Source organism: Brachycentrus maculatus, unplaced genomic scaffold, assembly GCF_059751285.1.
Source record: "Brachycentrus maculatus isolate JH-2025_06_01 unplaced genomic scaffold, ASM5975128v1 h1tg000261l, whole genome shotgun sequence".
Classification (NCBI taxonomy): Eukaryota; Metazoa; Arthropoda; class Insecta; order Trichoptera; family Brachycentridae; genus Brachycentrus; species Brachycentrus maculatus.
Genome location: NW_028281012.1, coordinates 1,392,305 through 1,419,010, shown reverse-complemented (window position 1 = coordinate 1,419,010; position 26,706 = coordinate 1,392,305). Strand labels below are relative to the sequence as shown.

Below are 26,706 nucleotides of genomic sequence, written 5' to 3'. Positions count from 1 at the left end.
TTGCATAAATTAGGCAATGGTCACCTACATTGCGAATTCGGAGCTGCTTTTACTTAATGCCAAAACGTGGGTGCTCAATGCACAGTACAACGAAATATTAAGTGTCCTGCAACCTGCGATCGTGAATAAAATTTAAAAAAACGCAAATAATTTCGTAACCTTGCCATTTTTGGTGTTTGACATGTTTCGCTTGTAATTTATGTTACATTTATATTATAACTTTGCATTTTGACATTTAATTATATGTAAGAAGTTATTGATATGCGAATATAAAATTCTTGATATTAACTAGATTTACAATTAAAATTTTGTACTGACATTTCTTAGAGAAACTGCATTTTATAGAATAAAATAAGAAATACTTATGTAGTTTTTTCCACGTGAATTTTATTTGACCAGCAACCAGGTTTTGTCGTAACCGACCTCATTAGTCCAATCTCATGATGTCGGTTACGACAAAACCCGGTTGCTAGTCAAAATAAAACATGTGGAAAAAGCTACATAAGTAGGTAGTTGTTATTTTAATCTATAGACTTAAAATTGGCTAGTTTAAATTCGTATTTTTTTCAGGCGAAAGATCCGTTTTTGACAGCTAAAGATTATTCCTAATACTTTATTGAAACTTTTTTAACCCCGTTGATAAAATTTAGATTGAGTGAAATTTCAAGGGCGCGTCACATTTACTGGGTACATTTCGTAACATGAGAGAGAAGAAATATATAACGTAGAGAGGAGTTAGAGAGCTATACATTACGAGGCCATGAATGTGAAACAATAGGCGGTAAATCAATAATTAATAATTGGACGAAAATTTAAAGGGAAATGTCAAAAACACGTCACGTTTATTAGAGACATTTCGTTACACGTGAGAAAAGAAATGTGTAGTGCAGAGGTATACATTCCGACGTCACGGGAGTGGAGAAAAAGAGAGCGATGCATTCACAACGATACAGAGCGATGGAATAATATAGTGTCGCGTATGCCCGCGTTGTACATGTACACGTCAGACGCTATATATATGAACAACTGAGGTACCAGTAATATTTTTCATCAGGTTTTATGATAATTCATTTTTTTACGTTTTTGTCTTGCGATTGTTTGATTTAATCCATGAAGAGTAGTTTAAGATTTTTCACTTCTATATTGTGTACGGTGTTGGACGTTCATTTTGTGTGTATTAAATTTTCTATGTAATGGAATATGGTGGTTGTTATTTTAGACTTCATGGTTTAAGGTACAGAATAAGTAGTCAATATTGCGTTCTATGCGAGTAATAGAGAACCTCCTATTATTCATTTCAGATGTTTAAGCCTATGGAAGACAATAATATAACATGTTTTTATGGTTCAACAAACGTTGTTTGGTACTTTGCCAGAAACTAAATCAAGAAGTACGCTACAACTAACGCATAACACAAGCATGTTATTTTAACCATCCATATTGTAACATAATATTTAAATGTTATTTTATTAAACAATTTTCTATAACGTACGATTAAATACCCGTCGAAAAAAAAACTAAGCTTTGGCATTATTCATATTTAATTTAAATTTTTCTTGGTAAAAACTACCGATTCCAAATACTTTACTTGGTGGGTAATACTGTTTCCAAATATTGGTATTTACCAAGTATAACTTAAGCTTAAGATATTAGCATACAGATATTCCTCGAAGGTTATCTAAAGGAAGACCAAGGAATTTATGGGTGAAGCAGAAAGATAGCATGATTCGAAGGGATGACCTAGGCGACGTTATCCAGGACAAAAGGACATGTAACCTGAGGACGGGGAGAGCTGACCCCTGCAGTCTACAAGGACAATAAGCTGGGGAGAAGAAGAAGAAGATATTAGCATACAGTGACTGCCAAATCCATTAATGAAATTATAGTATTATATAATACAATTGATACACATATTAACACAGAATCTAACTGAGATCCGCCGTTCTGCCTGCCCGATAGTCCACGTTTCGAATAATCTCCTTGCATCTCTATTTTTAGTACGTTTCCAGGTTCTCAACAATAAGACGATTTCTCAGTTTGCTTTAATTAGGTTTATGGTTCAAAAAGATTCTTCGGGCAAATACGTAGAGTCGAAGAGCCTTTCCGCGGATATTTGTGCTGGAGTCGCACTAAATTAGGTCAAAGAACCATACTTTGCTGACCTGTTGGTTTACCGAAAAATTCGTTATCCAATACGGCTTTCCCCCTTTAATTTCGGTTCACAGGGGTTTTACTGTATATCTTTATGGATGAATAAAATCGTAGATCAACGTTTTGCTGGGTTTATTCAGAGGTTAAAAAGCGAATTACACATTGTTATTTTGTGATTAAGAAATAAATGAATTATGGATATGATTGATGTATGCGAAAATGTATAGTATAATCGCACATAATACGATGTGGTTGTAAATAATACAATTAAAAGTTATCAAACGCTTAGGTTTATTTACTGCATATTATTAACGCGACTCATAAAATCGACGTATTTTTGAGAGACATATCTGTAAGTGCGCGGTAAACAATTGTTAATCCAAAACGCCAAATGTAAATGGGGGACAATTCACGAATTTACACCACTTTATATCTCATTAAACTTATATAGAATATGTTTCGTTTTGGACTTACGGTGGTTTTCCTTGCGCATACCAATATTATTATACGTTTTAGTTAAAACAAAAAATGTTACGTGACTTATAAGGAATAAACATTTTATTGCTGACTTCATTGCATGTTGATTCTTGTAAATACTCATCTATTTCTGTATGCTACGAGTGTTTGGACGGCGGATCTTTACTGTTGTGATGACTGTCATCAACATACAAGGAAAACAACGATGCGGTTTTTTCTCTGGTGATCACGATCGGCTACTAAAAAACCAAACGTACCTACGTTAAAAAAACCGAATTAAGTAATAAGTTCTAACAACAAGTTGTTATTTACTCAGTTTTTAGCTTAATTTGGCGTAGTGGTAATCGCAATTAGCTCTACTGCGTATGGGGGCCTGCCTGTGTTCGATTTCCTAGGCGTCAAAGTATTTTTTTTTATTTTGGGAATTTCACAGAATAGTTACATCAATCAAGTAAATCACATAAATGAGTTACACACTATTACTAACTGACTAACTAACTAACCATCACGCCACTTCCCCGCAGGGTTAGGCAGAGAGAATAGAGCGCCACACCACTCTGTCCTTGCAAACATTCTTCGCCTCTTCCACGTTCATGCATCTCCTCATACATACTCGCCGATTGTTACGACTCCTAACCTGACCACTTTCAAGTATTTGGCATACCTGATCGTGCCATGTTTTTCTCGGTCTTCCCTGCACTTTTTTCCACTAACATTCGACTCATAAATTTGTTTTACCGTTCTTTCCTCACTCATTCGTTCCACATGTCCAAACCATCTCAACACACCTTTCTTAATTTTATCGATAATGCTTACTATTACAAAACACACTATTACAAAATTCTAAATTTGTAAATTTTTTTAAATACCTGGAAGAGGAACGGGAAGGATGAAAAGGTGAAAAGGGAAAGATCAAAGCTCAAATCAAAGACATATTGTATAAAACTAGGGACACACCACGATATAAATGTCGAGTTACAATGTAAGCAATCTCAGTGCTGACAATGACGAATAGAATATATAAAAATCCTTATATTCATTGTTAACTAATTTAGATGAACGATAAATATAGAAACTTTGTTCTACTCTGTGAATTTTTTTGTGATTTAATGGAAAAGTATAAACCTACTTCTTCTAACCCTTATCAATACCCTATGGTGCACAAGGCACTGCATTGTATCTACCTTAATCGTTAATTATAAGAGATCGAGCTTATCAGTCAAGGTTCTGGTCATGAGTGATATTGAATAAATATTAAGTTAAAAATCACTTCAATTTATTTTAACTCCCCTGGGAACCGAACCCGGGAACTTCATGCACAGTGACCAAGCACTAAACCTACTATACTACCGTGGCAGGAAATAACAAAGTCTCGGTGCTAGATTGTTAGTTGTTGCTTTTATGTATATGTTTTTATTTTATCCCAATATACATACGATAAATTGGAACTTAATTTTCTTATGTAAATTTTATACCTAAAATACAGTTTTTGTAATGAAGACATAAGTTTTTCTTCGAAATAAATAAATGGTTTTGAATCTAAAAGAGTTATTGAAAGGTAAGGAATTAAAAAAGAATTATAAAAATATTTTTTATCATTAATATATCGTAGTCGTACAGGAGAAAGTGACCAACTAACAAAACGTAAAATGTTCAGGAGGGCCATTTAAGTCACTTTTGCTAGGCAAGAAAATAAACATCAATCCAGCTGGTCATTTTTAACAAGTCAATATATTATACATCCAAGAATAAAAATAGCTTTGGGATTTTTTCAGGGCAATATTAAGCTAGTAAGATATCAAATAGACAATGATCACGTTTTTGTAAAAAAAATGCACTTGGTCACTTTCTCTTGTACGACAACGATATATTATTTAAAAAAAAAGTAAAATTCATTTATATATTTTTTTAAAATCATTGTGTGTACAAAGTAATCACTTAAACCAGCCAATATCTTACTTTCATATTTCATTCACAATTATTTCTTCATCCGTTTAAAGATACTTATTCGTATAAAAAATATATTGAAATCCCTTACTGAAAATAGCGGCAGTCATGAAAAAAATGGACGCTTTTTATAGCGTCTATGAATAGGAGGTTTTTTAGGATCGAGTGCATGGTTTGGTGGATTTACCTTGTAATGTATTTAGAAGGTGAATAAGATTTGTGGGTCAAGCGGCAGTGCTGTGCTGTAACGACACTGCAGCGGCGATGGCTTCAGAAAGCGGACGCGATCGGTGATCGGCATTCGTGCACTCGAATACCGAGACTGACCACGAATACCGAGACTGACCACCTCCGCTATTATTACAGAAGCCCGTCACAGCTCGCTGGTCGGATAGTGAAACATTGTCTGCAGCCTGAGCTGCACGGTGGACGTCCCTCCCAGTAGAGATGCGCTGAGACTCAATCAGTCGACATACAAACGTCTGTTATTGCGAGATTGAGTGAAAATAATAGTGCATTGTGCTAGTTTTGAAAATGTTATAGTGAAACCGACCACGACAGCTCGTTCAAGATGACGGTTACCCTAGAAAGCAACGAAGAAAAGGTTTATATATTATATATTCATAAATATTTTATTATTATTTACTATTTCTTTAACAATACTTTATACAATACTGCAATATAATTTTTTTACCATATTATATTTTTTTGATGAACGCCTCACTAAGCATAGCCCGTGACGAGACGTTCAATTACATTATTTTTTAAAATATAAGAAAATATAACGCAATATAATTTTGATCTTAAAAATACTATATTTTAGTTTTGTACTGATACTTCTTGGCGAAACTACGTTTTATATAATAAAATAACTACTACTTATATAGTTTTTTCACGTAAATTATTTTTATTATAGTTGTTATTTTATTCTTTCGATTCCCAAGGGAGGGTGAAAATATATATTAGTGATTTAACAATCTAATATTTATTTAATATTACCTTGGACTGGTCCCTGAAACGCACGATCACCTTACCTTTATGTACGTAACGATCGAGATAACGATGCAGTGCCCTATGAACCATTGTGTGCGGCTAAGGGTTAGAAGAATAAATACTCTATATAGCAAAAATATAAGTTTTCTTACTTTACTGATGTTTATCACACTTGTGAATAGTAATTTGAATATTTTATTATAATATCTTGGATCGAATAATGTTTTGTGATACAAAATGACGCGCTCGTTATCTACAATTGTTAAAGTATTGAAGTGAAAGTTCTTCCCGGCCATTGGTTTTTGTGACAAGCGATAAGTTATTTACGAGTTTCAAACAACTTGTAAAATTGTTTTAGTTGTGTCATTTTTCTATCGTGATAGGGGAAATGAGCAAATCAAAAAACACAATATCATAAATGCCCCCTGGACAAATGTGTACTGAGACAATTGCGTACGCATAAAAGCTCATATCGCTCACTCCTCTAACAACGTCATATATAAAAAAAACTTTGTTTTTCAGGAGATCATTTTTATAGTTTAAGAATATAATGAAATGTTTTAAAAAATATCAAGCTACTTATTAAAGTTTTTACTGTGTAACAGATCTTTTAGGTAATACCTGAAGGTTTTTTCTCCATTTGTTTTTTTTTAGTATATTAAAAAAAATAATTAAACAATACCTTTTCTTCAAAATGCAAAAACAACACTTTATGCCCTGTAGCGGGTACATATTAACTTAAAAATATGCCGTTTTTGCTGGGATATAGTACATTTTCTGAGCATTCCGAGAACCTGCACAACTGAAAATTGACGATTTTTGATATATGACGTTGTTGAAAGGAGTGAGCGATATGGGAAAATCCCCTCTTTTAAATTGAGTAAAGAAAATGTGCATATTCATGTTTGTCACTACATTTGGCCAACAGATATTTGGTCAAATGATATCGTGAAATATTTTAATATATTTCTAATTCATTCGTTGGATTTTTTCTCCTTAAATTTTAATTTATTGAGCGTAATCATTCTTCCTGTACATTTTACATGTACGCCTTTTCCAGCAATCCTTTCTGTAACTACGAGTAAATAAGGATCGATATATTTGTATATACATACATAATTCTAGTACCTTCATACGTAAACGGGGTCACATATACCATGGAACTAAAAATAGAGAAGCCTTGGAATCTTCTTGTGGATAAATTAATGATTCCAAACAAAATTTCATCTAAAGTTCCATTTATACAAAAAGATTTATATCTCCTACGACTTAAGTGCTTATTACTTGGTGATATATCGTCGAATATAATCGCAAAGGTGCTAAATTATTTGTTAAATACTCCTATATAAAGGCATTTTTTAAATATATATGTAATCGTATATATGGTCCAGATTCATGCATATAAAAATAAAGTATACATGATTAATAGTAAAATGCGAATGAATAAATCCGTCATAAATATTGCAATTTTTTTTTGAATTTATAATAAACCGAAAATTAAGTAGACTAACGATATAAACATAAACAATCTCTTAAATTTAAGGGGAAACAATGGAGCAATGTGAAAACGTTGTAAAATATGCATTATTTATCAATTGCTCACCCAAAACTGGGCGAATTTTATTTATAATTTTTAGTAGTTTTTAGATAAATGTTTATTTATAAACGTTATTTATAATCATGGCTTTCAAATGATTGTTAACAAAATATAATCAAATAATTCAAATTACATCTCTCGTGATTAAATATTTATTAGTCAAAGAAAGAAGGCTTTGCAATTTTGCTGTAGGAAAAAAATGTTCGAATAAATTAAATAAAAGGCATTTTTCTTAGATAAACAAATTATATATAAAGCCTTTACTTACATGCGGTAAGCGAATTGATAAGAGAAAATGATGTGTAATTTTAAACTTTCGTAAATAATAATTGTAATGAATTAAATAAATAAAAGTTGTATGTAACGTGGATACCCAAATAACTGACAAAATGCTAAATCCAATATAATTCTTTGGGTTGAGAATGAAATTAATTGATTGTGAAGCCTACTTCTGAAACGCGAAGAAGTAATAGTATAAATTATGTTAACTATTAGAAATCATATTATCTAGGTAAGTGGGCCCTCTTGATTATCTAAATGTAGGTAAGTAGACGTTATTTACAGGCGTTATTATAATTGTTTAAATACATATTCGGTCATCATTACATTATTTATTTGATGCGAAAAAGATCGTGTTCATCATAAATTTCTCGATATTGCTGCTATTCTGAAATCCTCCTGTCAAAATGATAATAAAGCGCATATTGTAAGCGATATCGATGGTCATATGAGTAGTCCACTTGCACACCACGTTATGTTAAAAAAATATTTTTTTTTAAATATTTTTTTGAGAAATAAAAAGACTTTGTTTTTTGATCCACTCACATTTTTATTAACAACCAACTAGTTTCGGCAACAACCTGTTGCGCTCTTCAGGGTTTAATTGAAAACTCTGAAGAGGGCAACAGGTTGTTGCTGAAACTAGTTGGTTGTTCATAAAAATGTGAGTGGATCAAAATACAAAGTATTTTCATTTCTCAAAATAATATATCAATATGATACACAAAGTTTATGCTTTCAATATTCAAAACATTAAGTTTTTTAGCCAATGGCGCCAATCGGTGGAAAATTAAAAATATTGACGTCCATATTTAACATAATCTGACAAAACTCGTTTAGTTGTAAATAAAATGGAACAGAAAAAGTCATACTCTTGCAAAACTCGATATGCCGATCGAAAGTTTACTTTCAAAAATCAAAAAATCTGAAATCGGTAGAAGATTTAATCTTCTACCGATTTCCGCCACTGGCTAAAAAACTTAATTTTTTAACGTAACGTGGTTTGCAAGTGGACTACTCATATCATTAAAATTGTACTCTCGAATTAAATTAATAAACAAGTATTGGGAAATCGCAGAAAATAAAACATGTTTTATCTCCTTATCATTCATCGTTCACTTTTAGTGTAGTGCCACTTAAAGTAGTGTTTTTAAGTGGTATTACGCAAAGTACATAAACGATGAATCCTAAGGAAAGTGTTATATTACCATACCACAAAATTAAACATATAAATTTTGATAAGAATGAGTATAGAACATGAAAAAAACAGGAAATTAATACTCAAGTCACTTTATGACAAATGTTTATTACAAGTTTTCAGCTTATGGTCATTAATATAACGGATTTTCCCTACAATATCCTGTCCTCAACATTTCCCACGCAAATTAACTGATGCTAAATTCCATTATAATAATAATACTAGCATTACTAATGCAAAAAAACTTCTTGGTAAACTACCACTCATTTGTTTTGCTAATTAGGGCTCATATTGAATAACGAATATCGTCAGCCTAGAGATGCTTGTCAATAGCTAAAAAAAAGTAAAAAATTCTAGTAATGCTAGTTTATTCAAAATCTCAAATCTTCTCTAGTTTTAAACTATTTGCTTTAAAATTATAACACGTTGATTTCGAATACACGCGTGTTTTAATATGATCTTTTCCTTCTTTTGCACTTAACCAGGCTGAGCGACAGCAACACTCACTTAAAAAAATAACTTAAAGATTAAATTCTGCAAATGCACCTGTGATAAGTATTTTAACCTGAGACAGATAAATTGTTTTTTTTTTTCAATAGCTATACCGGAATGGCAGTGCCATCTGTTGTTCATAGCAGACACATTTATTCATTTTTAATTAATGTTTTACTTAGTAAATACCACTATTTCTTAAAATCTACTGTGACACGTGTTTCGATGCATTCCGCATCATTTTCAAACAGAAATAGTGGTATTTACTAAGTAAAACATTAATTAAAAATGGATAGATTTTACCACAAAGTGACTGCCGAATCAATTAATGAGACACATTTATTCTTTACAGCTGCTACCATTTAGCATTTACAATGATTTTTATAGATTTTTAATAATTTATTTTATTTTCAAGCATTGTGAAAATATATTTACCATGGTATTTGAAATGTGTACTTCCTATTTTATTTCTTTTCCATTCAATTAGACTGAGCCTACAAAGTCGTAAATTTTGCTCTCAGCACTATAGCGGTTCAATAAAGGATTTGCGGCTTATTGAAGTGTTTGATTTAACTCTTATATTCAGGGCTTTTTTTTTAAATGTCCACTTCATGTCAAACTTTTTACTAACACAAAATATATTAAAATATAATTTAAATAAAACTGAAAGTAGCTTTTCCTATCATTTTGACAAATATAAATATAGATTGAAATTACGTAAGCGCAAATATTGTCTCCTTTAATTGATTTAGAAAGTGTGAAGAAAAAAAATCAATTAAATTAGAAAAAATGTGCCGAAACGCCATCCCACAGCGTTACATGAAAAAACCCCTGCTTAAATTTATTCATAACAGATTACCTAATTAAATCTCAGATACAGTGTACTCAAATCATGTTTGTCATGTCACTTTAGAAAGAAATTAGGATACAATAGTATAATATGGCGACATCCTGTAATTTATTCGATCGTCCTTGTCATAATCTTATAGCCGCTCCAAAATGTATTACATATATTATTTTTTGACATCTCAACATAGATGAAGAAAAAAGTGGAAGTCTGGACGTCATTAACGGGACTTGCGACCGACATAGGCTGATTTAAGCGATTACACATGTCGCCCACTCCTTTCAAGAACGTCATAAATCAAAAAAACTTGATTTTTCAGGAGAACGTTTTTAATGTTTAAAAATATAATACAATGTATTAAAAATAAATATCAAGCCACTTAATAAACTTTTTAATATGCAACAGATCTTTTTAGGTAAAACCTGAAGGTTTTTTGTACATTCAAAAAATATTTACTATATTTAAAAAAAATATTAAATAATACCTTTTCTTCAAAATGCAAAAACAACACTTTCTGCCCTGTATCGGGTAAATATAAAGTTAAAAATATGCCACTGTTGCTGGGATATAGTACATTTTCTGGGCATTCCGAAAACATGCACAACTAAAAATTGACGATTTTTGATTTATGACGTTCTTGAAAGGAGTGAGCGATGTGTTACATTCAACAATTCCACCCATGTTTGACAACCACACAACAATTTTTTTTACACATTTAGATATATTGATCAAACTCGTAACATTAAATGCGCGAGTTCACAACAGTCATCTATGTTGGAATGAGGAAAGCTTTTATTAAGCAGAGACTCTTTCCGTTTGTAACAACACACAACACGTGTGTAATGTGAACACTTAAACAAGCCTATGACAGTCGTAAGCACTGTAAATGCCCAGACTTCCATATTCTTCTTCATATATGTGTGTGAGGTCCGAATCCTGGATTATTGATATCTCAACAGAGACTACGTTTTTTACGACTTGTCCTCGGCCAATTAAAGTGATCACATTATACACTTGTGTAACGCTAACCATTCTGGCCATGATTGTATATTCATACAACTTGATTTTTGATTCTCACTTCAAAACTCACTCGTCTGACGCAATTTAACTTATTTTTTTAATTTATCACTGAAAGTACTATGAAGTAGCCTTACTGTTTGCATATGTTTTAAAGATATTAGACAAATGAATGTCCCAATTCCATTTATATACTATGAAAATATTACGAATACGCAGGGATTACTTTTCATGTAACGCGGTGGAAATCGTTCCGGCACCTTTTTTAGGTTTTTTTTTTTAATTTTCATATTCAATTAGATGACACAATGTTTGTGTTTACTTAATTACCATCTACATTTATATAATTCGTTAAAATTATAAAATATGGTATTGTAATGAATATTTGAATGTATTTTTTTTAGTAAAAAGCTTGACATGAAGTAAGTAACGCGACCTTTTTTGTTTTAAAAAACGCCCTGCAAATAAATATTACAAAATATCATTTGATCATAATATGTTTTCACAATTTATTTGAGTCAACACTTTAGCAGTCGAGTGACTTTTGCTAACGCATTTGAAATTTTAAATGTAAATTACACCATTATTTTTATTTATACTTAATATTGCGCTAAAAAACTTCTTAAATAACTCTTCACGGATATACTCAAACAATCACAGGACACTTACTTAAAAAATAACAAAACGCAAGATGAATATTACTTACACAACGCGTGGAACCTCACTGTTCATATATAGCGTCTTCATCGGCACTTCTTGTTCTATCGCTTTGTGTATTTGTGTATATATGTATATACGTATCTCCCTTTCCTCCACCCACATTGTGTCGGAATGTATAGCTCTCTTTCTCCTTCCCTCTGCGTTATGTATATATTTTTCATGATACGAAATGTGCCTAATTAACGTGTCATGTCCTTGAAATTTCACTCTTAATTCACGTCCAATTAACGACTCACCGCCTAAGAAGTTTCACTTAAAAAAGAGAAATAGTTCAAAGTAAACTCAACATACAACAACAAAGAGTATCTCAGTTTTTAATCATTATTGGCAGAACCATTTGTTTATTATTTTTGCGTTTATTATTTCTGAATGCGTATGTTTTAAATTTATATTACTATTCGTATCAGCCTTAAATATACCATGCGTATGTATGTGCCTCTTAAGTACTGTATGTAAAATTTATGCGACTAATTATTTTATATCGATAGTATACTATCTACAATACGAACAGGTTTCTTACATTTTTATCAACGTAGCTCCTACAATGTAATCCAATGACTAGAAAAATATATGTCGGGGAAAAATGGAGATGGACCAATAGTAAAATAAAATATAATACTTTTTTACATCTCAACACAGATGAAGAAGAATATGGAAGTCTGGGCTACAGTCCTTGCGACCGTCATAGGATTAGTTAAGTGTTCACTTTACACACGTGTAACATTCACCAATTCTATCCATGATTGGCAACCACACTAATATTTTTTTTAAACATCTAGATATATCGATTAAATTCGTAACACAATATGTGCGAGTTAACTACAGTCATCTATGTTGATATGAGGAAAGCTTTAATTAAGCATAGACTCTTGGATTATATTCACATATTTGAGAAAACAGTTAATTTATTTCCAACATTTTGCGTGTGTCTAAATACTTGTTCACAAATCTGGGTTATCACCAATTATTTTGTACTTAATTCTGCTTGAACTACCTCTGTATACCATATATGTATTATAATGTATGTCTTTATGTAACTGTCGTTCAACTTTGAGTACCTACAAGTGTTCTTTAAAATAATGCTAAAGAGTTTCATTGTTCGGTGTATCACTTGAATACTAATTTTATAATTTTGTTACAGAAATACCCCTACCCAAAATCCATTGGCTTTATTATCACGAATGAATTCTGCGAGCGATTCTCTTACTATGGAATGCGAAGTAAGATATTTTGATAAACTAATAATATATAGTTAAAATATTGTATCGTTCACCATGTAACTTAGGTATTTACATATCGCTCACTACTTTCAAGAACGTCATTAATCAAAAAACTTGATTTTTCAGGAGAACGTTTTTAAAGTTTAAAAATATAATACAATGTATTGAAAAAATATTTCAAGCCACTTATTGAACTTTTAACTGCGCAACAGATCTTTTTGGTAAAATATGAAGGTTTTTACACCATTTGAATTTTTTTATTTATTTTTTTTGAAAAATAATTATACAATACCTTTTCTTCAAAATGCAAAAACATCACTTTCTGCCCTGTAGCGTGTAAATAATATGTTAAAAATATGCCTCTTTTGCTGGGATATAGTACATTTCTGGGCATTCCGAAAACACGCACAACTGAAAATCGACGATTTTTAATTTATGACGTTCTTGAAAGGAGTGAGCGATATTACTAAAATGTATTTTTATATTTTGACAACATATATCATATTTTGAAAAAATGGTGAGATTCCGAATTTTACCCCCTCAAGGATTGTTATCAAAATAACATATGTTAGATATCTCTAACTAATTAGATAGACAAAACTAGCATTTAAAAAATCTGCATATATCCGCATTCGTAGTGCAATGGTCAGCACGCTTGGCTGAAGGTCACTGAAGCTTTCTGAAGGTCCCGGGTTCGATCCCAGGGTCCCCACCTTTAAATATTATTTTAACACCCTTATTTTAATAAATATTTGTGATTTTTCCCCTCTAATATTTATTCAATTTTACCCTGGACTGGTACCTGAAGCGGAGGGCTGATCACCTTTCCTTCATGTGTTAAAGATTAAGATAACACTGTGTTTATATAATGCAGCATCCTTTGCACCATCGGATGCTGATGAGGGTATGAAGAAGCATATAAAAATATCATGTAAAAAATATTTTTATTTTTTTAAAGGCAAAATTTATATAAAAGATTTTACCTGTATAAATAATGTTTGAAGCTCTTTATTTGTAAAAAAATGTTGTAATATAAATTTGCATATAACATTTATTAAAAATTGCATTCGTAACGTGAAATATTTACCTAAAAATTTCAGATATCAAAGTGGTAATCAATCATGGGCGGAATGGTGAATATTTTCAGAACTCCATATTCTCTTTCGAAAAAAAATGTCTGTCTCATAATATTTTTGGAACTATTCTTCTTCTTCCATTATATGCACTTAATGATGTACAATTGAATTATATAACAGCTAAATCACAAGAATACAAAGTAATTTTATAACATTTTGGGTTTGACCAAATCCTTGTTCACTAATCTGGAGTTATTTTATAAGTTATTTAAAAATAAGGGGTTTCAAATCAACCATAGATGCTGCCGCTAACTCACACATGAAGCGACGTGTAAATTATATAAAATGTATAATCATTTAATCAGCTTATGACAGGTCGTAAGCCCTGTGAATACTAAGACTTCGATATTATTCTTCATCTACGTTAAGATGTCAAAATATAAAATTATATTAGGTTATTTTTAATCACAGTCACAGCTTGTTAAATTTCCGTAATAAAATCAATAGTTTCTTTTATTTAGCAATAGCAAGTTAATAGCAATTAAAAATCTTATACAAGCATGGTATATTTTGATTTGCGATGTTTACAGCAACGATAAGCGAATTTCTAAAACATCTAGCGATAAATGATATAAGTATTTCATTGAAGTTTATTTTACCATCATTTTTTATTTACAAATTACATGTTCATAAAAAATATTTCATAAATGTATAAAACATTAAAAACCGCGAATCAACATATAATTTTTTTTAAATTCTTAATATAAGGTATATTATCAGGAACTAAGAAAATAAGGATTGTCTTGTCCGCCTCCGTAGTGTACGTGTAGCGCGCTCGGCTACCGTTCTGGAGGTCCCGGGTTCGATTCCCAAGGGGGGTAAAATAAATATAAGTGATTTTTACACTGTCATATTTATTAAATATTACCCTGGACTGGTACCTGTAGCGGAGGGCTGATCACCTTTCCTTCGTGTGTAAACGATCAAGATAACACTGCGTTTATATGACTCAGTGCCCTATGCGCCATTGGGTGCGGATAAGGGTTTAAAATAAAAAGAAAATAAGGATACATTTTTTTTGTATTTAACACTCGATTTATGGTATTTAATGCTTAGTACATACTTTAAAAATCATATTTTAAAATTATATCATTAGTTAGTAGAGAATATGGAAAAATAAACATTCACCATTAGAGTCTACCTATCCAAAAAAATTCGATTGACGAAGAATCATGTTATTTAGCAGAAATTTATTTTTTCAGCAATTTTGGTGCTCTACTTGAAGGATAAATTGAACTACTCCGAAGATGACTCCATCGTCATATACCATGTTTTCACGATGTTCGTCTACTTCTTTCCTCTTTTCGGTGCCATGATAGCCGACAGTTGGCTTGGACGGTTTAAGTATGTGATACAAATATTATTTTTATGTACAGTAAAACCTTAAATACACCTGTAAACCTTTGCCACTTCTATATTTCTGTCAATTTTTTTTCCAGAATATTTATATAAGAAAACATACATATTCATAACACTCTCCTTATCATTCATCGTTCACTTTGTGTAATACCACTTAAATAAACATTATTGAAGTGGTATTACACCAAGTGAACGATGAATGATAAGGATAGTGTTATATTACCATACAAAAAATTTTAAAATGCTTTTAATATACAAAATATACACATTTATACCTCTAAAATGTGGTCTCTCTATAAAACATCAAAGACTAAATTTACAAATTATTGTTCTTGGGTAAATTGAGGTATCTATATAAAGGTCAATTTACTAGGAATAAGTCATTTAAAATGGGAATTGCTCCAACTAAGGATAATCCACATGACTGCGGCTTAATAATGACATTGCTTTGTGTTAAATTAGCAAAGTGGATATGTGCATAATTCTGAGAAATACTTAATGCAAGTTTGGCTGACAAGCAGTCTATGGGGTTTTACATTTTATTACCCTATTACCCTCTCAAGACGAGTCATTTCCATATAACAGCCATGTATATTTACATCCCAAAAAAGTTTCATTGTATTAAGTTGTTAAAGTGTAAAATAAAATTATTTTTAATATATTTTAAATTTTGAACACAAATATTTTTTGTAAAATACAAACTTAACTTTTAAGCCCCCATCATTTAGGATCTGTCTAAGAGAAGAGAATTGAAATTTATCTTAATTATTGTTTTTTTTCAGGACCATAGTCTCCTTATCGATAGTGTACGCTATTGGGAACATCTTGATATCTATAACAGCAATACCGACCTTGAATATGCCGCTAAGGTATTTACCATTTGAAAATTTTCATTTTTTTAAATTGCCTAACGTCCAAGTGACTCTGAAATCTAGCTATGGCTCAGACTTCAACTTTTTATGTTTAATAGCCTATGCCTACTCGTGAGTGACTTTATGGACTCTTTACATTTAAAGTTACTATAATAAATAATAATAATAATAATAAAACCGCTATCCGCACCCCAATGGTGCATAGGGCACTGCGTCATATAAACGCAGTGTTATCTTGATCGTTTACACATGAAGGAAAGGTGATCAGCCCTCCGCTTCAGGTACCAGTCCAGGGTAATATTGAATAAATATGACAGTGAAAAAATCACTTATATTTATTTTACCCCCCTTGGGAATCGAACCCGGGACCTCCAGAACGGCAGCCGAGAGTGCTGACCATTACACTACGGAGGCGGACAAAGTTACTATACTTTCATGTAATTCATGAGTGAAAATTCTAGGCAAAAACACTCGCATTCTCAATTTTATTCATTGCATTAAAACATATCGTGGTTATACTGGCAAAAAACGTTAACTCGAACGTATGCAATTTTCACATAATGATGCAGTATTATACAGTTTTCAACGTTCTGTAAACTGACAAAATACACTATTGTTGTAGTTTGAAATGTCAAATTTATGTGTGACAAGTGTTGTAGTTTGAAATGTCAAATTTATGTATGACAAGTGTTGTAGTTTGAAATGTCAATTCTATGTGTGACAAGTGTTGTAGTTTGAAATGTCAAATTTATGAGGTTTTACAAATAAATTCAACTTTAAGTGCAATAGCGGGTATTTTATTCAGGCTAAAAGCTTTAAATAACAGGGATTATTTAAACGTTTTTTGCCAGTATACGCACAATAAAATATTAAAGAATATGATAAATCATTACTTTTTTTTTACAAAAATGTTAATAAAATTAGTATAAAACCACTCACCGAGATTTTTATGTCTACCGGTTTCGAGACGTACCCGTCTCTTCGTCAGGACAATCACTGACACAGCATGCAAACAATACTACCCTTCACCTCTATAGCACCATTTACACACTCAAAACTACACAAAATGTCTAACACATGCGATTTTTGGTTTACCCGAAGACCAACGTGCACTATAGTTTTCAATAAAGGTTAAACATGCAATAAAATTAGATTTTAATTTTACTAGGTAATTTTAATTTTAATTTAATTAGGTCTAATTTTATTGCACGTTTGACCTCGGCTCGTAACGCATGTCTGTATTGAAAACTATAGTGTATGTTGGTTTTCGGGTCGACTAAAAATCGCATGTGTTAGACATTTTGTGTAGTTTTGAGTGGGTAAATAGTGCCATGGTGGTGAAGGGTAGTATATTTTGCATGCTGTGTTAGTGATTGTCCTGACGAAGAGACGGGTACGTCTCGAAACCGGTAGATATAAAAATCTCGGTGAGTGGTTATATATTAATTTTATTAACATTTTTGTATAATAAGAAAATAAGTAAAATTGACTAACCACAAAGTAAATGCTTTAAATATTAATAATATTGATAATATGATAAATTGTATTTATTTTAACCCTTATATTTTTCAGAGTATTTACGATAATTGGCCTTTTGCTGGTAGCGTTGGGTACTGGGGGTATCAAGCCCTGTGTCTCGGCGTTTGGGGGAGATCAATTCAGACTACCTCAACAAGCGGCTCAGCTAGCGACATTCTTCTCCCTGTTCTACTTTGCAATCAACTCTGGCAGTTTGATTTCTACATTCATTACGCCCATTTTGAGGGTTGACGTGAAGTGCTTCGAACAGGACGACTGCTACTCTCTAGCGTTCGGTGTCCCTGGAATACTCATGATCATTTCAATTCGTAAGTTGCAAAAAAATACAAATGAATTATACACTATAACTTGATTTCTATGTCCAAACACGGGGTACTACATAAATCAGATATATGTATCTATATATAACCTCCGTAGTGTAATGGTTAATGTGTTAAGCTACCATGTTAGAGGTCCTGGGTTAAATTCCCGGGGAAGGAGTATAAATAAATATTAGCCATTTCACACTCTAATATTTATAAATTCACACTCTAATATTTATTTGCTATTGCCCTGTCCGCTCGGCTACCGTTCTGGAGGTCCCGGGTTGGATTCCCAGGAGGGGTCAAATAAATATAAGTGATTTTTTCACTCTAATATTTATTCAATATTACCCTGGACTGGTACCTGAAGCGGAGGGCGGATCACCTTTCCTTCGTATGGTACTGATAATACTGATAGTATTATCAATAAGATAATACTGCATTTATATAATGCGGTGCCCTTTGCACCATTGGGGTGCGGATAAGGGTTTGAATGAAAATGAATTGCCCTGGACTGGTCCCTGAAGCGCAGGAGTAATCACATTGCCTTTGTGTAAGTAACCATCAAGATAACACTGACAATATGATACAGTGCTACCTATGCACCATTGGGTTTTTTTTTGTTTTTAGATGGGAATTTCATTTATTATTTACCTTGCTTATTATGTACAAGGTTTATAGATCATTTAGTGGATTTTTGTTTCTTCTAGCTAATTAAATATGTTTTTATTTGAATCTGTGTTGGGAACAGGAGGGATCATCTAGTGTTGGTCAAATAGGAACTTCTCTGCATTTGCTCATTGCTGGGAGGAAACCACGTAAAACTCCTCAGGAGAAGGCGGACTGTTGACTGTCATGCACCATTGGGTGTGAATAAGGGTTAGAAGAAGACCTATATATTATTTGATACTTATATGTGTAATTATATATTTCAGTTGTATTCATAAGTGGAAAAGCTCTTTATATTATCAAGGAACCGACTGGAAATGTTTTGGTAGAAGTATCGAAGTGCATGGGAGTAAGTATATTGTTATTTTATAAAAGCAAATATTTGCTGACATATTTTCTATTTTACAATAATAACATTCCCTTACCAAGGGGTATCTATCAAAGTGATACAATTTCTTCAAAGTTCTTAATTTTTTCATACATTTAACTTTAGTTTGTATAATGAAGATTATACTATTTTTTGACATCTCATCAAAGATGAAGAATATGGAAATCTGGGCATTTACGGGGCTGACGACCGTCATCGCCTTGTTTAAGTGATCACATTACACACGTGTAACATTCACCAATTCTACCCATTATTGACAACCACACTACTCAAATTCTTGGAAATTCTATACATATGAACCAATTTAGAAACCTTGAATCACTAGAACTTCACTAGAGACATCTATTGGTGAGATGTAAAGAAGCTTTTTACTAAGCAGAAACTCTTATATTAGTATGTGAGGTCCGAATCCTGGATTACAATCACACACATAAGAAACGCCAGAAAATACCAAGTGTGCAAAGTGATCACTTAATCCAGCCGATGAAGGTCGTCAGCTCCGTAAATGCCCAGACTTCCATATTCTTCTTCATCTATCATGAGATGTCAAAAAATAATATGAAAATAACTCCAGTAATTGGAGATAATCCAGATTTTGTGAACAAGTATTTGGACACACTCAAAATGTCGTAAGATTATACTATAATTGTACCCAAATTAACCAAATCCGTAAATTAATAAATAATATATATGCTTTACGAGTATTATTCTAAGTGCTTTATTTTGAATTCTAGCATGCTATATCTCGAAGAGGAAAGATAAAGAAACAAGAGAAAAAAGACCACTGGCTGGACTATGCTGATGACAAATTCAGCAGCGTTCTGATTGATGATATAAAGGCAGCTCTCAGAGTACTGCTGCTGTTCGTCCCCCTCCCCGTATTCTGGGCACTCTTCGATCAACAAGTAATCATTTTATACAATAATATATCATTAGATATGGACCGGTACCTACAAAATTACTGGTCCGTGCTATTAAAATTTCAGTCAAATGTAACACAACAAAATACTGATTTGCTAAAAAGTCTAAATAATATAATATTCTATAAAGCTGATAGATGTACGAAGCATTAAATACAACATTATTATTCTGCTATTTTTTTTATATTTGGTTTAGAAATTTGTAAAAATTTTCAACTCATACTTTTACAAACGGTTGAACCTCACATTTTGCATGCTCATTTAAAATACTTGATTTATGTTGTTGAAATTGTTCAAATTTTGTTTAATCGATTTAAGGGCTCTCGTTGGACTTTCCAAGCAACAAGGATGGACGGAGAAATAGGCAGTTTTGTTCTTAAACCAGATCAAATGCAAGTCGTCAATCCACTCCTCATCTTAATATTTATACCTTTATTTGAATGGGTATGTAAACATATTTTAAGCTTGAACATTGTTATTTAATTTGATTTAAATAAACAAAAACATATTCTGAAAAGAGTTAAGATAGTCGTTGGGTCTATAGAACTCAAAAATCACCAAATTAGTCTATTGTTAAATTTGCTCAATCGCAGATACTATGGGTTATCAGGAGAGTAATACATATCTTTGTATTACTATATTTGTATTAGATATATTTGTTCACCTCCGTAGCGCGTAGTTTGGCTACCGTGCTGGAGGTCCCGGGTTCGATTACCAGGGGGGTCAAAATAAATATGGACGATTTTCACTCTCATATTTATTTAATATCACCCTGGACTGGTACAAGAAGCGCAGGGCTGATCACCTTACCTTCATGCAATTAACGATCAAAATAACACTGCGTCGCTACGATGCAGTGCCTTATGCACCATCGGGTGCGTATAAGGGTTAGAAGGAAGAAGAATACATATCTCTTTTAATTTGCATCCACCTACCGCTGGCTATAAGTCTCCTTCAATTCCTGCTAATCACAGCTTTCCAGGACATTGATGTTATCTATTCATCCTACTGCCATCCTTTCATCTAGCCCCATCCCTATATACACTCGAAAATAATATCCCCAAGGGATATAATTTGTACGTATTAGTAGTGTACAAGTTACACAATAATGTTTATGTACGGGTATGATACCCCGAGAATCCCATACATTGCTGCTGTTCTCGTATTATTTTCCTATATTACCCACTTTCCCATATAACAATTATGCCTTCACCATGAGCTCCTTCAACCTGACTGATGTAGAGTGTTAACACTGTGTCCATCGCATGTGGTGCAATATCCATCACTTGGGACAGAAGAAGAAAATATTATTCTAAAAAATTTATTTGTCGTAACTTCCAGGCTATCTACCCAGCATTGAAGTGCTGCAAAATTGCAACAAAGCCGCTTCAAAGGATGGTTCTCGGCGGGATATTAGCCGGAGTAGCGTTTATCATTTCTGCTGTCGTAGAATTGGAACTTGAGGTAAAATCATTAAACAATATTTATTTTCTTTAGATATAGTTTGTATAATACTAATGTACAGTTAAATATCAATATAACGGACCTCTATTTAATCGAATTCGAATATAGCGGACAACAAAAAAAACAACAACAAAAAATGCCGTATAAATATTATACATGAAATTCAAGTGTCGCCGCATGTAAACAATTTTTTGCGGACATGATAATCGTGTCATGCGTCTAGTACTAGAATTTGAGACATAATGCCATCTTGCTTATAGACAACAACAGCACAACAATGGAGCAACAACAACACTGCCAGAAAAGTAATCAGTGGTTATGTTACATCTCAACATTTTAATAAAATGTATTGACTATTTGTCAGATAATAAACTTAAATAATATTGTACGCATTTTCGTAATTTTATAGAGTTGATTATAAAAAAAAGCTAACTTCAAAAGTGCAAACAAAACTTGATTCCTTTATCAAAGGATTACCGAAAGCAAGCGCGTTGATATCAAATAGCAACGTCGCTTCACGTTAAAAAACTTTGAATACCTTAAAAAAATCTATTGAAAAAAAAAGAAATCGTTTCAGCTCAAATGACTTATTCTTGAGATAGTTTCCTTTTGAAAGGTGAGGCATATTCATTAAATAAATATTTCACTAACATTTGTTACAGAAAACATATCCAGTTTTACCCTCGGAAGGAATAAGTCAACTGCGTATTTACAATGGCTACGTCTGTGACTTTACTCTGAACAGCGATCAACAAATACTATTCAACAATACAGTCTTAAAACAGTTGAGTACATTTGAAGACAAATACGTGCCAACAACTGGAATAAAAAACTACAAGTATGAAATTACAAGCGATAGCCCTAATTGCAAAGGGTTTGTTTCAACAGGCACACTGAGATTGGAAGACAACAAAGCTATCTCGTTCTTTATTCAGGAAGTGAATGGTCAAATTGGATTAACTCGGTTTGAAGACGATAGTGACAAAACATCCAAAGGCTATCCAGCCGTTAGGTAAATTTACATTTCAATACATATTTTTTAGAGAGAAGAAGATCCCCACACGATGGACCGATCAAATTAAGGCAGCAGCAGGTACCTCGGGGGTTGGAGCGCTATGTGCAGCGCAGTCAAGGGATAACTGGAGAAGGGTCACTGTTTCCACAAGGGTCACAACCCTCAGTAATGAGGAATAAGACGGAGAAGAAGACATATTTTTCACCGTACCATTCTTCTTCTTATTTAGATCCTAAGGATCTGTTTGTGCCTCCGCTTGTAGCTCTTGGAAAATATCCCAGTCAACAGACTCCCAGCTGTCTTTTCACCTTTTTGGACATCTGCCTGGGAGTCTGCGTCCTTCAGGGATTCCTTGAAGGGCGATACGTGGAATTCTGTCTTCTGACATCCTGTTTACATGATCATTCCAGTATCGCCTTCGTTGACATGCTCCGGATGTCGGTATTTCTTACTCGGTCTCGCAATGTGTTTCCGGTTATGGGTCGGAGAGTCTTCATCTCGAAGGTTCGAAGTAGAGATTTTGTTCTAGAAGTATCTGCTCTTGTCTCAATCCCATAAGTGGCTATTGGTCGAACACATATTTTGTATATTTTCATTTTACTTTCTATTTTCATGTGTTTGTTCCTAGACACCGAGTCACTGAGGCATCCGGACCGTACCATTGTTTAGCGATATATCTCATATCTGACATATAAAATAAAATGAAAAGATTCTAATAGATGAGTATTTATAATAATATATGACAACTTCTCTCAGGGTGTTGAAGAACTTCATAAATGATGTAGAGAGTGAAGATACTGTATTTAAAGAGAGCGGTTCAGATAAGGAAGTCTTGAGGATTAATTCGACAGATATGGAGAGATACGACATATCACCAGCCAAATACGATGTGTATGTTGGAGAAAACAAGTTGCAAGAGGATTACAAACTAGACTTGGGAGGTGTTTATACTATGATACTAAATAAACAAAGCGGCGTGGATGCTGTAAGTTGAATCGATCATTTGATTTGTTTTTTTTTTTAATTAGCTACACTACTGCTCATAATGTTTTCAAAATAAATAATTTAATGCTTGCTTGTTTATAATACTGAAATATGTTTTCAACTTTTAGAGTTTGACCATAGAGATTATAGCGCACCCTAACTCCGTGCATATGCTGTGGCTTTTCCCTCAATATATTGTAATCACAATGGGCGAAGTGATGTTCTCCGTGACGGGACTGGAGTTTGCCTTCACGCAGGCGCCCATCAGCATGAAGTCCGTGCTCACCGCGGGATGGCTGCTCACTGTTGCTTTTGGAAATTTGATAGTCGTTATTGTCGCCGAATCTAAAGGCTTCGATAGTCAGGTAAAATGAAATTGAATACATTGTTTTTTTATGACTATGTATACACATCTGTTAAATGAAAATGAGAAAACACATATTTCTAATATATTTAATATCACAATGCTTGTGGGTATACAATATTTTAGCAGCTCTCAAGAACCATACTGTCCACCATGAGCAATGTTTAGTATTGCGTGTATTCCTTTTACGTTCAACAGATGGCATTGCTATTACGGCTAAAAAAGCTTTTTTTTTTAAATAACATGTTTTTACCCATCTCAGGTATATAAAAATATGCAAGTATTTGAATGCAATACTGTGCTTAAAAAAAAGCATCGCTGAATAACTTTAGGAGACTGGATTTGAATCCAAACCTCCTAAAGAAAAACTTAAGAAGATTCGGATTCTAGATTAAGGAAGTCTGGGACTTAATTTAACTTTTTGTGTTAAAACGTACTTAAAAAAAAGTTAAATTTTGTTTTTAAATTATTTATTTTGACACCCCTAAAAATTCAGATTTGCTAACTGTACTACATAGTAAAATGAAAGCTTTCATTTTACAAATAGGATGTAGTTAATACTGATTTATTGATCAATTTTGTCTGCCTCCGTAGTGTAATGGTCAGCATGTCAGCTACCATTCTGGAGGTCTCGGGTTTGATTCCCGGGGGGGGGGGGGATCAAATAAATATAAGCAATTTTTTCACTCTAATATTTATTAAATATTATACAGGACTGGTACCTGAAGCGGAAGGCTGGTCACCTTTCATTCATGTGTTAACGATCAAGATAACACTGGTTTATATCGACGGTCCCTACGTAAAGAACTCTATCTGCAAATCTGTTATTTTACAGGAGAGAGCTTAGAAGATTTTTTTCAACGTATTCTTTTTTATTAATTAACAGTCTTATCTGAAATTCTAAACTAGTATTATTCATTCAAAAACACGATAAAATAATGTATTAAATCGTTTTAAAACATTATGCTTTTTCAAAATTAAGTAGTTAGCGTTTTAGGAGTTCAAGTCATTTCGAAAATTCGATGTAGATAGCGTCTTATACTCCTGAAAACTAGGCGTAATTTATTTTATATATTTTTTTTGTTTGTTTACATTTGTAGATAACGGTCAGTTGATCACAACCAAATATCTCAAACTTGACAAAAATGTAGTTAGAGCACTTTACGTAGGGCACGTCGATATGATGTGGTGCCTTATGCACCATTGGGGTGCGGATAAGGGTTTAAAAAATGAATTAATTAATGCTGTTTTATTTCTCTGGTTAATTCATGTTGTTTTATTTCTTTTAGGCAAGTGAATTCTTCCTGTTTGCTGGTCTCATGTTTGTGGATATGATAATATTCTGGATAATGACCCTTAAATACAAATACATTAATGTAAGTGATGGTGAAAGTGAGACGGCAGAGCACCTCCCCATGCCGGTTACAAAAGAAAAAATGGGAATAGACAATGTTGAATTTAAAAATGATTAATATACTCCTCAGAAAAATATATTAACAAATTATTATATAAGTATACTGTTTTAAAATTGTATTCTGTCTGGATACAATTATTTTATATGAATAAGTTGATGATTATTTAAAAAAAAACAACTTTTACCATCCATCACATTAATTTTAATAAATTTTGTGGCAATTTAAAGTTGATGAAAAATGTTTGATTTATTTTTTGTATGTTTAATTGCTGATCTCAGTTTCAGTAGTAATACTATTTATCATTGAAAACATTAATTTTTACATTAAAAATAATCAGTTATGTTTGTATGTAATTAATATTATAATGACTTTTGCACAATTTTTTGTGGTACATATATCGGAACAAATAATATCCAGGATATACATCGCTCACTCCTTTCAAAAACGTCATATATAAAATAACTTGATTTTTCAGGAGATCATTTTTAAAGTTTAAAAATATAATACAATGTATTAAAAATAAATATCAAGCCACTTATTGAACTTTTTACTGTACAACAGATCATTTTAGGTTAAACCTGAATGTTTTTTCTCCATTTAAAAAATATTTAGTATATTTAAAAAATAATTAAACAATACCTTTTCTTCAAAATGTAAAAACATCACTTTCTGCCCAGTAGCAGGTAAATATTGAGATAAAAATATGCCACTTTTGCTGGGATATAGTACATTTTTAGGACATTCCGAAAACATGCACAACTGAATTTTTTTTATATCTGACGTTGTAAAAAGGAGTGAGCGATATTAAGAAACTAATGTAATGTCTCAAAAATGATATGTCAAATATGTAAATTGTAAATATTGTTTAAATATAAGTGTAAACTCTTGTATAATAAACTTATAAAGTAAAATAACTTCTTTTATTCTTTGAATCATCTAACCTGCAACATGTAAATGAAAATACAGTCGAACTTATTATAACGAGGATGATGGGACCGACCGAATTTGCATGTTATTACCGTTATGCGTTATTTAGAGTACCGAGATAAGGTTTTTTTTTAAAACATACCATAATCACATGAAGTATGTTATCTGGAATGGTCACATAACACTATATGTCGCAATTGAAACAAAATTTGTACAATTCACTCATAACACACATGTCATATTTTTCTGTCAATCCAGTTTTGCTATAAAAATTGGAAAATTCTGTGCTGCTTGAGTACAATACCATTGTAGCAGTTTCATCAAATATACGATCACAGTTCCTATTTTTTTTCAATCCGTGATGTTTTTTTTTTTTAATGCAGATTAAAATACAATATTGACACTGAGAATGAT

General features: G+C 32.3%; 1 protein-coding gene across 1 annotated transcript; it reads left to right on the top strand.

Moving 5' to 3' along the window:
- The first annotated feature begins 4,968 nt into the window (after positions 1–4,968).
- LOC148305813 (peptide transporter family 1-like) lies at positions 4,969–26,276 on the top strand. The gene is made up of 13 exons (XM_088266115.1): positions 4,969–5,179; positions 12,860–12,938; positions 15,277–15,418; positions 16,216–16,302; positions 17,878–18,152; positions 19,082–19,164; positions 19,938–20,108; positions 20,442–20,567; positions 21,465–21,587; positions 22,250–22,599; positions 23,359–23,587; positions 23,715–23,951; positions 25,240–26,276. Exons 1-13 carry the CDS (start codon positions 5,147–5,149, stop codon positions 25,420–25,422), a joined length of 2,118 nt encoding a protein of 705 aa, XP_088122241.1. The 5' UTR covers positions 4,969–5,146; the 3' UTR covers positions 25,423–26,276.
- Positions 26,277–26,706: the final 430 nt, after the last annotated feature.